The sequence below is a fragment of the Sclerotinia sclerotiorum genome, genomic scaffold (assembly GCF_000146945.2).
Source record: "Sclerotinia sclerotiorum 1980 UF-70 scaffold_9 genomic scaffold, whole genome shotgun sequence".
Classification (NCBI taxonomy): domain Eukaryota; kingdom Fungi; phylum Ascomycota; class Leotiomycetes; order Helotiales; family Sclerotiniaceae; genus Sclerotinia; species Sclerotinia sclerotiorum.
This window is the reverse complement of record NW_001820827.1, coordinates 1,173,263-1,187,404: the sequence shown is the minus strand read 5'-3', so window position 1 is coordinate 1,187,404 and position 14,142 is coordinate 1,173,263. Positions and strand designations below refer to the sequence as shown.

The window sequence follows — 14,142 nt, the reverse complement described above, 5'->3', positions numbered from 1 at the left end:
CAGCCACTTCCAGCCACTTTCTAGCCAAGAATAAGTTTGGGGTACCTAGAGTAAGTGATCAGCAGGTTCGTGAGAACCAAGATCATCTACCAGTACCTAGGTACCGAAGCTATAGAATTTCATAACATGCTCACTAATCACTCTAGATCGTACTCGCATTCATAATTCCTCGAGGTATGAGATAAATAAGACAGTGACTAATTCAAGTACGACAACACACTGCACAGCCTTATAAGGAGGACGCGTACAATTTGTAATACATCCCTTTGAATACCAGGCAACCATCCCCAAATCCCTCGGTGATTCTGTAGATCTGGAGTCCGGTAGGGAAAAGCTCTAAAGTTTAAGTTATTTATCCCCTTAACCATATGATCATCACATCAGCAGCTTACCCTGCTAAAGATTATCTCTCGAGTCTTTATTGGTCTTTGGGACTGTTTGACATGAAACTTAAATTTCATATTCACATGGATATTGCGGTGATTGCGGAGTCCGCGGGGTACAGAGAGAATAAGGTTGAGGAGGGAAACTTGGCTTAGCAGGAAAAGGTTATGCGGGAAGAGAAGAAAGAAGAGTTGGTCGGCGAGTCGCTGGTCGGTCACTAACTAGTCTGATCGCATGGCCTTGGGATGTAGTAATCAAGTAATCAAGCTTGTGTGATAGTTTTCCTTCCATACCTACAATAGACATATACAGATCGAGATCGTAGGGGAGCATGCGATATATGGATTGGCAAGTTGATGCAAGTGTACCATGTGCTTTGGTGATTATTGATTATCGAAACATACAAAGTGGATATTTTGATGCAGATTAATTAAATGCCATGCCAAACAAGCCTTGGGGAGCAAACATGGTTTGCACGGCATCGAATATCTCATGGCAAAAGGAGGATTATCTCCGCTCAAAGATGTTTCTAGAGAATCTTCACATTGTCGAAACTAACGTCTGCTGTATTCTGCTGTACTACCTGGCGACACCATGGATGCAGATCCTAATAAGTAAGCCCATCCGTTGATTGTGGCTTTCACAACGTTGAACTTATTCTTCACATGTCATTTTCCAAAATCAAGACTAGAGGCACGGCAAGTAAATTGTTTCTGACCATATTTTCGTAAATTATTCTGCATCCCTTATAAAAGTGCAGTAGACGGAAGGATTCATCCGCGGTGCTTGGTACATCAGATCTCAGTCTTTCGACTAGCTCCGATCAGACGTCCCCTTCTATCTGACAAATCAATGTAGATCCAATATTTTCGATAGTTTCAGCGGATCCATCAATTCGATAGAATTCTCTCGAGATTTCCATATAAAATTCCAATATCGATCCCTCATGTTTCTTCGATCGCCCTAAGGATAAAAATGAGTTCTGATACACAACATTTATACGGAGTACATGAGAAAAAGCTATTTCTGTTAGGTTAGACCACGATTTGGACGCACAGGTACATGACAAGCTCTTAGAGTTCATCGACAAGCCCTATGCTCGAGGGACGAGTGAGTAGGGTAGCGCCTCGAGAAACCACTGATCTCTTAAAGTTTCTCGATGCGAGGCGGACATATATTGCGGGTTCGTTTGGATGTATGGTAAGCTTGTACCAATACGATCATGTCCAAGAGACCCGTGGACATTTTTTTTCCGAGTCACTTGATGACTTTATTTTGACTCTTTTTTTTCTCTTTTTTTTTTTTTTTTTTTTTTTTTCAAAAATGGAGATTGTTTTTCGGGCATTTCCTTTTTGTTTGGATCGGAGAATTAAATTTTCTGCAAGAACGAGAGGATACCTTAGGTTTAAGAAAAGAGGAGTTTGATAAGGGTTCTCAACCAATGGTCGTAGCTCCCATGAATTTTCTTCGTTTGGCCATCAAATTAAGGACCAGTACGGTCGCATCCTTGGGATTGTTTGAAAGGGGAAAGGGAGATAAGGTTGCTTTAAACTTTGGGGTCGGTATATTAACTTTGATCTTCGGGACTGACATTTGTTCCCGAAAACCGCTCTCATCAAACCTGAGAGATTTTGATCTTCTGCTGATGCCTCTCTCTCATCTCGCTCCCAAGACAGTTGGGCACTGTAAAACTTTATGAGGTTGTCTGGTGGATTATAGTTGAAAGTTTAATATAGTGGGAGGAATTCTTTGGGGCATTGTTGTTACCAGTTGTGCTCACAACCTTGAAGCTTTAGTGGAGACTATGTTCATTGTTCAATTGCTCAGTACCTCCACCACTCGTACTGGTGAGCGACTTGCCCCGAGTGAAGGGGATTTTCCGGCAGCAATTCTGAAATCTGAGGAAACCGAGTGCCGAAAGGCAATTGGTGTGCTGTTCATTGATGTTGCTGCTAACCTAGAAAGCAAAAGTACAGTCTCTGATTTGGGGAAGGTAACTACAGTACTAAGGCGTAGGAGGCATAAAGGAGACAGGGAATGGTGATGGTTGCATGGGACTCCGTAGCTGGTTTGATCGACCATATCATCTTGAGGCTACAGGCTACAGTAATAATATACTTTGACCAGTTCCCCGGTTTTCCGCATACTGTTAACTCGAAGAAGTAGGAGATCTGTCCATAATTCAATACTACTGCCAATAACTCCCCACAACTCACGGGTGATTCCCATTCGATCTTCAGGGTACAAATCGATTTTCACATTGCGGCAGGGACTAAACTACAGTACTCTGCTTTCTCTGCTTCTCTGCTTTCTCTAATTTCGAAGAACCATTCTGTAGCCCCTAGCCCCTAGCCCCTCGCCCTCAGCCCTTCATCAAAATATCCCTTTCACCAATATATCGCAGTCGGACACGCACTACAATCTCCAGCATCCGTGTGCACAACTCCGTACATCCGACGATACCGATTTACCAAGTCGACAGCCTAGTAAATCTACAGCCTACTGGTAGTCTGTCTACAAATGCAAACCGCCAATTCCGTATGAGCACAAGTGTCCCGAGGTCATCCATAATCACAGTTAAAACAATTAATTCCCTCAAAAGTGGTGACTTATTACACTCCGAAATCCACATCCACAGCCAACAAGGAATCCACAGTCGAAGAATCAAAGCACGAACATAATAATTACAGCTGCACATCCGACTGCTTTGGGATCTTATTTCCAGCTCATTCCCGCACAATCTATAAGACAGCTTGAACACCGTAGACACCGTAGACAACTTATTGACCAGGCCCCATTTTCATCTGCATCAGACCACACAATCACCTGTCTCCTCTTATCATCACCCAAGAGAAAAAGATACGTATCATTGGGTACTTATCAATCGTTTCAGAGACATCACAAACTTTTACGCGTACCTCCGACAAAGAATTTGCGAAGATTATTTCCCATTGATCTTGCCCTTTCCCCGCTTTACCTCATTGAACATAACCTTCAGATCCATCCATCAATCAACTCTTCTTTTCGCATTACTGGTTTTTTCCCTCCTTCATATCAAAAGCTACCCAAGGTTCTAAACAAGCGCACGCCGCACACCCTTCAACATCATATATCCCCGTCGCTGATCTACACGCTGGATACCCTCTTCAGAATAGCTTAACTCCTCTGTTCCATATCCTTGGAGTAGCCTTGAGATCGAAAACTAATATTTCGATCGGTCTTTTGCGGAAAAGACTTCGGTCCCTGTTGGGAAAAAATTAAAGAAATCTTGAGACGACTTCCTTCCCCGCCTTGATTTCGACTACCTACTCTACTTGAATAAGGCTCCTCATTGGCATTGGCATTGGCATTTTCATTTAACGAAATCATTTCATTACACACTCTTATCAATTTGGATAATTTAATGTCAAAGTCCGAAAAGCCGCTTGGAAAGTTGTAAAAAACTTCTTTTCTAGTTTTTGATCCACCGAGTCACCTAGTCACCTAGTGCGTATAACATTGCGCAGCACTTAACTTTCCTATACATATTACTACGGTTGCATCTGCCCGCACTTCAAGCCAAGGATCTGTCGCTTTTTCTATTTTGGTGGACAGAGGTACATATCAAGCACAACCTTTCCGAAACACATTATATCTTGTGTAGGGGTCTTCTGAGATATATCATATACTCGATAGCTCATCACAATTTCAACCATCAACAATCAACATCAACAATCAACGATATAAAGGATTATACAAAAGACACAACACCTACCTACCTTACTGCTTCGACACTCTTCGCTTGCACATTACCATACCTCACCATAATACGATACACATATACACAATGTCCTCTTTCGCGTTCTCCAGAGTCTCCTCAGATTCCTCCTCCTCCTCCACCTCCTCCTCTTCTTCCTCCTCATACTCTATGGAACCAAGGGTAGAAGTTATGCGTTGTTCACGATGTGCCAAAACTGTCGAAACTATCAGCACAATGCAATACCACGGTAACGAGTTACGCAGAGTTAGCACAGATGATGCAAGTGCTAGTGGAATGGTACGATTTGGTCACAACTTATATTATTGTGATCGTTGTGCAAAAATGGTTGGTTACAAGTGAAGTGAGGTTTGATGAAAGGGTTTCGAAGAGAGCACACAGTGCGACAATCACAACTTAACAACAACAACAACAACGCAGAAAGGATCAGGGAATGGAGGATGGAAAGATGGATACCATGGGGTCGATTGGAGTTAAAGGAATACTGCCTGTAGAGAAGGGCATGGGAAGGGGAATAGGATCTGGAGTACGGAGTTACGATTTGATGGCACGATTGGACCTATTAACGATACCGATTTGTTACAATACAGTACTACTGTTTGCGTTACCATTACTTCTTGGTGAAAGATCAATGTACAGACATGTTACAGGATACCGCAAAGCAGAAGCTTTTAGATATGTGATTGTGTCGCGTCACATCACATCACCACCAGTACATCTACCCCGCCGAACAACTGCATTACGACGTACACGGTCAAATTCAATACAACCTCACTCTACAACATGATCTCATTCTTACCATTACCATCAACTCGAGCCATCACGAGCCAAAAAAATGCCGGAAATATCTTCCACTCAATATTTTTCCAGAAAAGCACGACTTATCGAAAAGAATAATATATCCTCAAAAAACGCATGCACACAGCCTCTCTTCCTCATCAATACGCCAAGAGAAAAGATTACATGGTTTACAATCTTTTTATCCTTGCATTTTATCCGACTTTCCCAAATACCCCACAGAGCGTGGAAGCTTATGATTGGTTTCGTAATCAATGGGGCTCGAAAAAATTCTCGAGAAGGAAATGAGCTTGCGTAGCTTGAGCGGTTTTTGAGGAAGAATGCCAGGTGATGTCACTGATGCATATCATGAGGGTTTTCTTGTCTTGGTTCACTTTTCTTTTTCACCATTTCATCCTGAAGGGTCTTGAGACTATTGAATGTAGATGGACATTTATAGTTTGAGGAAGATATTTTTAGGTCTTAGGGCAAGGGGTCGAGGGATATTTAGATGCTTGGGATGGACGGGAGTTACAATGCATACATATGCATGAAGGGAACTGGCAATGGTGGAAGTGTACTTCATGTACCTTTATGAGATATGACATTTTTCGCGCTTGAAGCGATTTCTTCGGGGGACACCTCTTTTGTTTTATTTACCATGTAAATATTTATTAGCTGGACTGAACCAGATGTACAAGAAAGATACCAAGGAAATATAAATAAACAATTATCAAAACAAACAATAACTCCTTATCATAGTGCATTCTCACTGAACCCTTAAAATTCCAAGATGATTACGTACTACTTGTACATTACACTACTCCATACTTGTATCTAGGGCTTACGAAAGTACAAATTTGGTAACGATTTACGCTTACCACCAAGTATGTAATTTCGGGGTACAGTTAGATACCTTGTACATTAGATGGATAGATACCCTGATTTTCATCTGTTTCAGTTTTTGGTGGAAGAGTAATGGTGATAGTGCGTAGGAGGCTTTTTGAGCTTGGTGTGGGAGCGGTATGTACCGGTATGGTATGTACCGGTTAGTTTGGATGGATTTGGGATGGAACTTGGTATAGGTGGGTTCGGGTTGGTTTATGCTGTTATTTATGGATGTGGATGTGGATTGTGTGTTGGATTGGGGAAGGGAAGGGGAGGAAAGGGAAATTGGTGATGGGAGGGAGGGAGTGTAATGTGTAATTGTAGGATATCGATTTGGTAAGAGATTTGAATTCTGTATGGGATTGGATTTGGATTTGGAAGTAGATGATTATTATAGATTGGTTTATTTATAGATTTTGAGCTTGATAATTTAAAAAGATAAAAACTTATTAAATAATCAGCTCTTGAAAATTGACAAATTTCACTGGTGATTATTTTCCAAATTATGAATTCACTCGTTTTGGAAATAGATTTATAAATTTAATTAAAAGTGTATTGTGTATTTATTTATTTATTTATTTATTTTATTAAAAGATTGGGTGGAAGAGGCCTCTATATTGACTATATTACTACGTGTGTAGGCATATTGATCTCCTCTTGGTATCCTCTAAGGGGACCAATATGCCTGCTTATGGTTCGTCTAATCTAGCCTGTTTAGGTAACCGTATTACTAATCACGACACGTGATTAGTACCGGTAACTTCTATTCCTTTTAACATATTTATTTATTTATTTATTTATTTATTTATTTATTTATTTATTTATTTATTTATTTATTTATTTATTTATTTATTTATTTATTTATTTATTTATTTATTTATTTATTTATTTATTTATTTATTTATCTACAAATTAAAGTTGTATTTTTTAAGCTACTAAAAGAATAATATTTTCAAATATAAATACAAACTCTATACTAAAAGTATTTTATATTTCAAATTGTATATCTGTGAGCTGGTCGTCGGACGGGCTCTAAGATAGAGAGGTTGAAGATGGGAAATGATAAGCTAAGGGTAGAAGCGTACTTAGGTAAGGATAGATAAGGGTAGATAAGATAAGAATAGAGTGATTGGATAGTGATGATGAAATAATGAGGATGGGTATGATGGAGTGATTGATTAATTAACTCAATAACTGGATTTTAATATCTATTCTCAACAAAGCTTGGTACAGACAACCATCCCACGTGATTATAACGATGCGGTGAGCGTGCTGTCATATCATGTTATCATATGGATAAATTAAAGTACCTGGTGGAGTTCAGGGCGTTTAAAATCTGAGGAGAAATGGGATACCAGCCACGGCTTTTCCCGCTACTTCTACCTCTACATTGGGCCCCTACATTGTATTCTATTATCTAATCTAATATTATATTCTATCATGTTACCATGTACACAAATCAGCTACCCAATCCGTGCTCCGAATACGCAGTATACAAAGTCTTTCGTCGGGCAATACGTGCAGAGGTACCTATAGTGGATGATCAACGTGGGTGCATGGGAGTCTGCGAGTGGAAGGGGAAGGAATGGGGAGGAGAGGGGAGAGTGGAGTTTGTGGATGGCTACGGAGTATGGGTACCGGTAGATGATGGATTCGCGGATGGATGGATGGGTGCGTGCATTGGTGGAGTATAGTTAAAGTTTTATTTTGAGTTTGATTTTGAGTTTTTAAATTAGTTGGGCTGAGTTGTTGGGTTGGAGGATTGGAGGAGGCATGTTGGGAGGTGAGTTGTGAGAAAGAGGTGAGAGAGAGGTGAGAGGAAAGAGGTATGGCACGATTGGGATGAGGTGAGGTAAGGTGATGATTGCAAGGTAGCGTGGTCGGAAGGAAGTAAAGAGATTTTGCGACGGAATTGTGGTTTATGAAGCGCCTTGACTGCTTACTAGCTATAGAATTTGTTGGGTTAGATCACCAGATTATATTTGGAGCTATGCTACCTCCATCACGTGGTTTCAAGGTATGCACGAAGAGTGGATGTTCAGACATGCAACAAAAGTTGAAGTAGCACATAGAAGGGCCCACCGGCCAACTGAGCATACTGGCAAATGGACCCTTATATCACGTGTGCGTTATTCTGCTAGAATTTGAGAATATACGGAGTACAACAGCATGGGTATGTTAATATGGAGGCGCAAGCGTGGCTGTGGAGGAAATTTCTTTAAACCACGCTGCTTGCTGTTAGTCTGTAGAAAAAGTTTCCTGCATCGATAGGTTATCGGCTTTCATGCCGATTTTTATGGGGTAGCTACCAGCGAAGCGAGTGCTTGTGGAGGGAAGATAAGTAAAGTGAGGAGTTGATGCCAGGTGTTGGGTTGGAGGAGTGGATACTACGTCGTGGTACTTTTCTATTGGTCGGTATAGGATTCGAAGGAAAGAAAGAAAGAATGAATTGAGGATGGAGTAAAGCAAGTAGGGTGCATGCAGAGGTGCAGAGGTGGAGTATACCTCGGAGCGGGGGGATGAAATGGTTGGGCGAATGTGTATAAAGGGTTGGGTGAGACTGCAGATGAGAATGGGGCGACGAATAGTATCGGGCTGCTGGAAAAGTGGAAAGATGGGGATGGAATTTTGGGAGTGGAGAATTCTGTGGTGTGAGGGTATTCTTATCTCAAGTGAGACTTTATGGTGGATTGGAATGTTGGTCCTCGAATTACATCCTTGTGGTTATATTTCCCCGCTATATCAGTCCTGCAATGGCTTCTTAATGGGATTAATCTCCCGTTTTGAGGAATTCATCCATTTAGAATAAGGACTTTGGAGTGAGATGCAGCGATTTAATCTACAATTGATGAGGGGAAGGAGTTACGACTTCTTATTGTTGTGGATGTTGTTGCATGAGAAGATATTTGAATAGCAGGCATTGTAACAGTGGTGCAGGAAGCCGATTTAGAACCAGTGTAATTGAGCACGGCAAATATAGCGTGGGGTGCATATATCTAATAAGCTCATAGTTGAGTATCGAAAATAAAAAATGGAATTTGGAAGTCCTGTTTGGAATCTGTCTTGCAATTGTAGAGCAATAGCAGTCGGAAAGATTCTAGCAAGTAAGCTAGGCTCAAGCGAACTCAACGAACAATGTATCTTGGTGGTTGTATTTCTGTACCACGTTATGGTTAAACACATCTAAGACTTTTCCGGCCTCCATCCATCAGAAAGCTTGAGACGAAGACGTGTTATCAATTGTCTTCGCATAACTTCCCATCTGAATTACAAGAGGAGGGCTCGTGAACCTCTTTCAAACTATATCCTCATTCATCATTACGTTATTGTTGAGAAATCTACTGAAAATGTGCGAATAGCCACAGTATTTATAGAACTCGGGGCAAAGTTCCATTATAGAAAGAAAGTAACTGCTCTCATTCTATTTCTATTTTCATTGCCTTGCTGTTCTCCCCAGTCTTTATCTTTATCAAAACTGCAGGATTTATCCTCATTCTCTGAATGATCATCATCTACAGTACTAGACCACTTATACTAGTTAAACCACTTTTTTACACGAAAAATCATCTACTTGTTACGAGGTTTGCCGTCTAGATCACGTGGAAGTGCTCTAGGCTCTCGAAGTGGTTTATAACTAGGCGTCAAGCAGGGACTTAAGTAATGACAATGATGCAATTCGTAACTAATAGTAGAGTATACTAAATGATTGATCTTGAGCACGAAGCTCTATACAAAGGGAATCCATCTTGATTATATAGACCCTCGTGCCGTATGTCCCACCGTTCCCCTCGATTTAAATCGATGGGACGAGTGGAACCACGTGACCCCTTGTTTAGTTATGCGATACGGGTTTTAGTCATAACTGAATACCGTCGTAACATAAGGCTTTATCACTGGTATTCACTTGGAAGTGAATTCGCTACTAGATCAAGTAGAATGTAGATAAACTAATTGATAACTAAGTTGAGCACGAAGCTCCTAGACTATGAAACTATTCTAACTATATACTCATCGTTTCCTTGAATGCTAGCTCTGCTAGCCAGCTAGCAGAGCTATCACATCACATGATCTCTTATTGGCCTCAGGATACTAATCCTGGGACAAATATTATCCTAGGATACTTTATCCTGGGACGCCTAACGTCCTATGACACTAGTCCTATGCCTTCATGGTTGCCTAATCGTTTTGTCCTAGGATAATTATTATCCTGGGACACATTTTATCCTAGGACACTTGTCCTAGGATTCCTTATTGATAAGGGAACTGTCACGATTCATTAATTCACGTGACCTCGAGGACCTTGAGGACCGAAGGGTCCTCAAAAGATGATATAGGGTATATAAACATTCATTTAGTCTCGTGGTTAAGGAGCTTCGTGCTCAACTTAGTTATCAATTAGTTTACCTACATTCTACTTGATCTAGTAACGACTTCACTTCCAAGTGAAGACCAGTGATAAAGCCTTAACCCACAACTACCAACCAGACGAAACCTTAGGTAGCCGCTGCCTCCAGTATAGTATCGTTACAGGAACCGCGGTAAACAACAGCCTAAACCTCCGTACTTGTTTTTATTGTATAATATTAGTCGCGGTTCGTGACATTTCCCTATGAAAATTAGATTAAATTTGTTATAACGTGGTTTATCAGGACCCTGTACATATCAGGACCCTGTACACTTTTACCTCAATTATCATCCTTCAACTTCAACACGCGATTTATCAATATTTAATTATGCAAACTACTTCAAAAGAAGCTCGAATCAATTTAGCTATTAAGGCTATTCGTACATCTCAAAATTTGAGTATTCGGAAAGCTGCAAAACTCTATAATATACCTCATACTACCCTTACCTCTAGAATGAATGGAATTCTGCCTTTTACTGAACATCGATCAGCAAATCATAAAATGACAGAATTGGAGGAGAAATCGCTTCTTCAATATATATTGGATATAGATGAAAGAGGGTTTAGTCCTCGAATAAGTGATGTAGAAGATATAGCGAATTATATACTCGAAACGCAGGATGCGAAGAAGATTGGAAAGCTCTAGACTCATCGTTTTGTGAAACGATATACAGAATTAAAGACGCGTTTTAATTGTGTTTATAACTTTCAAAAAGCTTTCTGCGAAGATTCAGAGTTTATTGAAAGATGGTTTCGATTGGTATCAAATATGCAGGCCAAATATAGTATTCTGGACTGCGATTTCTACAACTTTGATGAGACAGGCTTTATAATGGGACAAATATCACTACATATAATAGTTACTAAAGCTGATCGATATGGAAAAAGCAAAGCTATACAATTAGGCAATCGAGAATGGGCTATAACGATTATTTGTATTGATGGAGAAGGTTATAATATACCTCTGTTTTTGATAGTAAAAGGCGAATACCATCTTTCAAATCGGTATACCGAAGGTGATTTACCATACGATTGGCTTATTAAACCTATTATCAATAAATGAACAGATAACGAGACAGATCTTGAATGGATTAAGCACTTCAACAAACATATTGAAAGTAGGAAAGTGGGTAGATATCGAATATTAGTACTTGATGGGCATGAAAATTATAAATCGCCAGCATTTCAGGAATACTGCAAGGAACACGATATTATATTATTTATTTTACCACCTTATTCTTCGCATTTAACTCAATCACTCAATATCGATTGTTTTGGTCCTTTAAAATATTCATATAATCGACAAATCGAGAACTTTATCAAGGTGTATATCACTTATATTACCAAAACCGAGTTCTTTCAATCCTTCAAAACTGCATATATCGAAGCAATATCTATATCAAATGGTAAAGCTGAGTTCCGCGGAGCTGGGCTAATCCCATTTAATCCGGAAATTGTACTTTCAAAGCTAGATATTCGAATAAGAACTCCATCAAATAGATCAATATCAGCCGATCCTGATATATGACAATCTCAAATACCTCACAATCCAATTGAAGCTCTTTCTCAATCTACTTTAATGAAAAGTCGTATTGCTCAATATCAAGGGAGCTCACCTACTCCAATATTTAAAACAGTTGCAGCTTTAGTTAAAGATACAGAGCTCTTAGTTCATGTGAATACGCTTTTAGCTGCTGAGGTTCATAGTCTTCGCAAAGCAAATGAAGCACTTAGTAAACATTGAAGAGCTAGAAAAGCTTTAATACGAAAAGGAGGAGTACTTTCAGTAGAAGATAAATATGATATATTAGAACAAGAGAATGTAGAAGATCAGATACGATATGATGAATTTACAAATGATGATTCTTCAGCAAGGAGGTAAGTTACTATACGACGATGTAGCAAATGTGGTAGTGCTTTACATAATGTATGAATTTGTCAATTAGATCCAGCATTAATTGATCTTTGAATTGTATATAATTTAATTCTAATTTATAGTATTGTTGTAATTTTATTTCAATGGAATGTGGGCAATTGAGGTAAAAGTGTACAGGGTCCTGATATGTACAGGGTCCTGATAAACCACGTTATTCATTTTCTATTTTAATTATATAATCTAGCAAAATTTCAAAAATAAATTTCAAAATTTAAATTATGATTTTGAATCGAAATATTCAAATTTGAAAATTTGAAAGTTTATTTTATTATTTTTATAAATATAATCATTTGTTAAAGTAGTGTTACGATGGTAACAACTGACTAATTAGGAGAGCTTGGGCCTTGTGCAAAAGCGATCAGATTTCATCGAATTAATATGTGATCTGGGCCACCTTAAGATCGTATGTGCACGCACTGTCAGAAAGCACGTGACTTGGAGCTTTTGGAGCTTGAGGATCCAAAAGGATCCAAGGGAGCATGAATATCTATATAACCAAGATGGATTCCCTTTGTATAGAGCTTCGTGCTCAAGATCAATCATTTAGTATACTCTACTATTAGTTACGAATTGCATATCATTATTGTTATTACTTTAAGTCCCTGCTTGACGCCTAGTTATGAACTACCTCGAGAGCCTAGAGCACTTCCACGTGATCTAGACGGCAAACCTCGTAACACTGGGTCACTTTAGGATCGTATGCGCACGCACTGTCAGAAAACACGTGACTTGGAGCTTTTGGAGCTTGAGGATCCAAAAAGATCTAATGGGGCCTTTGGAGCTTAGGATCCAAAAGGATCCAAGGGAGCATGAATATCTATATAACCAAGATGGATTCCCTTTGTATAGAGCTTCGTGCTCAAGATCAATCATTTAGTATACTCTATTATTAGTTACAAATTGCATTATTCTCATTACTTTAAGTCCCTGCTTGACGCCTAGTTATAAATCACCTCGAGAGCCTAGAGCACTTCCAAGTGATCTAGACGGCTAACCTCGTAACACTGTACATCCTCCCCATTTTCCCCATCTTCATCACAATCTCCGATACATGCTGAAGTTGATTTTGGAATGCTCTTAACGACTTCCCACACTTCTCTTCTCATAATACTACACTCCTATCTTCTATCAATAATCTCCTCTGTCGTCTTTTTTGGCATCCATGCTTTTCCTTCCTCCTTTACAGCATCAGATTTAAACGTCGACCATAAAATGATGTTTTTTACTCTGCGGTCTTCAACTTTCTTACCTTCAGAATCGTTAGACAAGATTTTATCACTAAAGCTCGAATCAAGAAGAACAAAGAGAATGGACAAATGCAAGTGAGGTATGGGAGTGAGGATTAGCATTTGGTGTCCAAAAAGGGAATGGGACAGGTTTGTTAGAAATGGCATGTTTATAACAGCCTGAGATCAAATATAAGAGTCCTGAACTCTAATCATCGCACTCTAAGCGAAATCATATCAAACACAATTAATATTTAATTATTGATTGGATATTTATTTATAAAAGATCTTGTATAATAAGATATAAATATTAATAAAAGATTAATTATAACTTGATTTTATAATAAATTAATTTATTTAATCAATTACAGTTTAAATATTTTTTTTAAAAAAAATCACAATTTATTTTTAGCTATTTTTATTTGAAGATTATTCAAGGTTTTCATCATTTCTAAATTTGTATACAAATCCTATAAAAATTGAAAATTCAAAATTCAATCATTTATATTTCAATCAATAAAATCATCAAAAATCTCAAATTTCCAGGATCTATTTAAATATTTTTAAGGATATTATAATTGATTTAATCCATTCGTTGCAAATTTATTAATAAATGAAAATCGTTATTTTCGGTGTAAAATGGTGATCCGAAAAGGGGGTACTAGACTTGAGCATTCAACTGATAAAAGAACCCATTGGTCCAAATATGGCAAATACAAAGTCACATTTTGCAAATGAATAGATGTTTTTTGACATGCAGATTGTCCGG

General features: G+C 38.8%; 5 protein-coding genes across 5 annotated transcripts; all 5 read left to right on the top strand.

The window, feature by feature from the left end:
- Positions 1–850: 850 nt before the first annotated feature.
- Positions 851–1,015, top strand: SS1G_07378 (predicted protein; the record flags this gene model as incomplete). Its single annotated transcript, XM_001591882.1, has 1 exon — positions 851–1,015. The coding sequence occupies one exon, from the start codon at positions 851–853 to the stop codon at positions 1,013–1,015; it is 165 nt and encodes a 54-aa protein (XP_001591932.1).
- Positions 1,016–1,825: 810 nt separating this feature from the next.
- On the top strand, positions 1,826–2,550 carry SS1G_07377 (predicted protein; the record flags this gene model as incomplete). The annotated part of the gene is made up of 3 exons (XM_001591881.1): positions 1,826–1,946; positions 2,181–2,377; positions 2,419–2,550. 3 exons carry the CDS (start codon positions 1,826–1,828, stop codon positions 2,548–2,550), a joined length of 450 nt encoding a protein of 149 aa, XP_001591931.1.
- A 1,660-nt stretch (positions 2,551–4,210) lies between these two features.
- On the top strand, positions 4,211–4,483 carry SS1G_07376 (predicted protein; the record flags this gene model as incomplete). The annotated part of the gene is made up of 1 exon (XM_001591880.1): positions 4,211–4,483. One exon carries the CDS (start codon positions 4,211–4,213, stop codon positions 4,481–4,483), a length of 273 nt encoding a protein of 90 aa, XP_001591930.1.
- Positions 4,484–7,064: 2,581 nt separating this feature from the next.
- On the top strand, positions 7,065–7,871 carry SS1G_07375 (predicted protein; the record flags this gene model as incomplete). The annotated part of the gene is made up of 3 exons (XM_001591879.1): positions 7,065–7,069; positions 7,543–7,589; positions 7,759–7,871. The coding sequence occupies 3 exons, from the start codon at positions 7,065–7,067 to the stop codon at positions 7,869–7,871; spliced, it is 165 nt and encodes a 54-aa protein (XP_001591929.1).
- A 2,668-nt stretch (positions 7,872–10,539) lies between these two features.
- SS1G_07374 (hypothetical protein) lies at positions 10,540–12,249 on the top strand (the record flags this gene model as incomplete). Its single annotated transcript, XM_001591878.1, has 5 exons — positions 10,540–10,789; positions 10,928–11,227; positions 11,771–11,944; positions 12,023–12,089; positions 12,210–12,249. The coding sequence occupies 5 exons, from the start codon at positions 10,540–10,542 to the stop codon at positions 12,247–12,249; spliced, it is 831 nt and encodes a 276-aa protein (XP_001591928.1).
- Between the last annotated feature and the right edge of the window lie 1,893 nt (positions 12,250–14,142).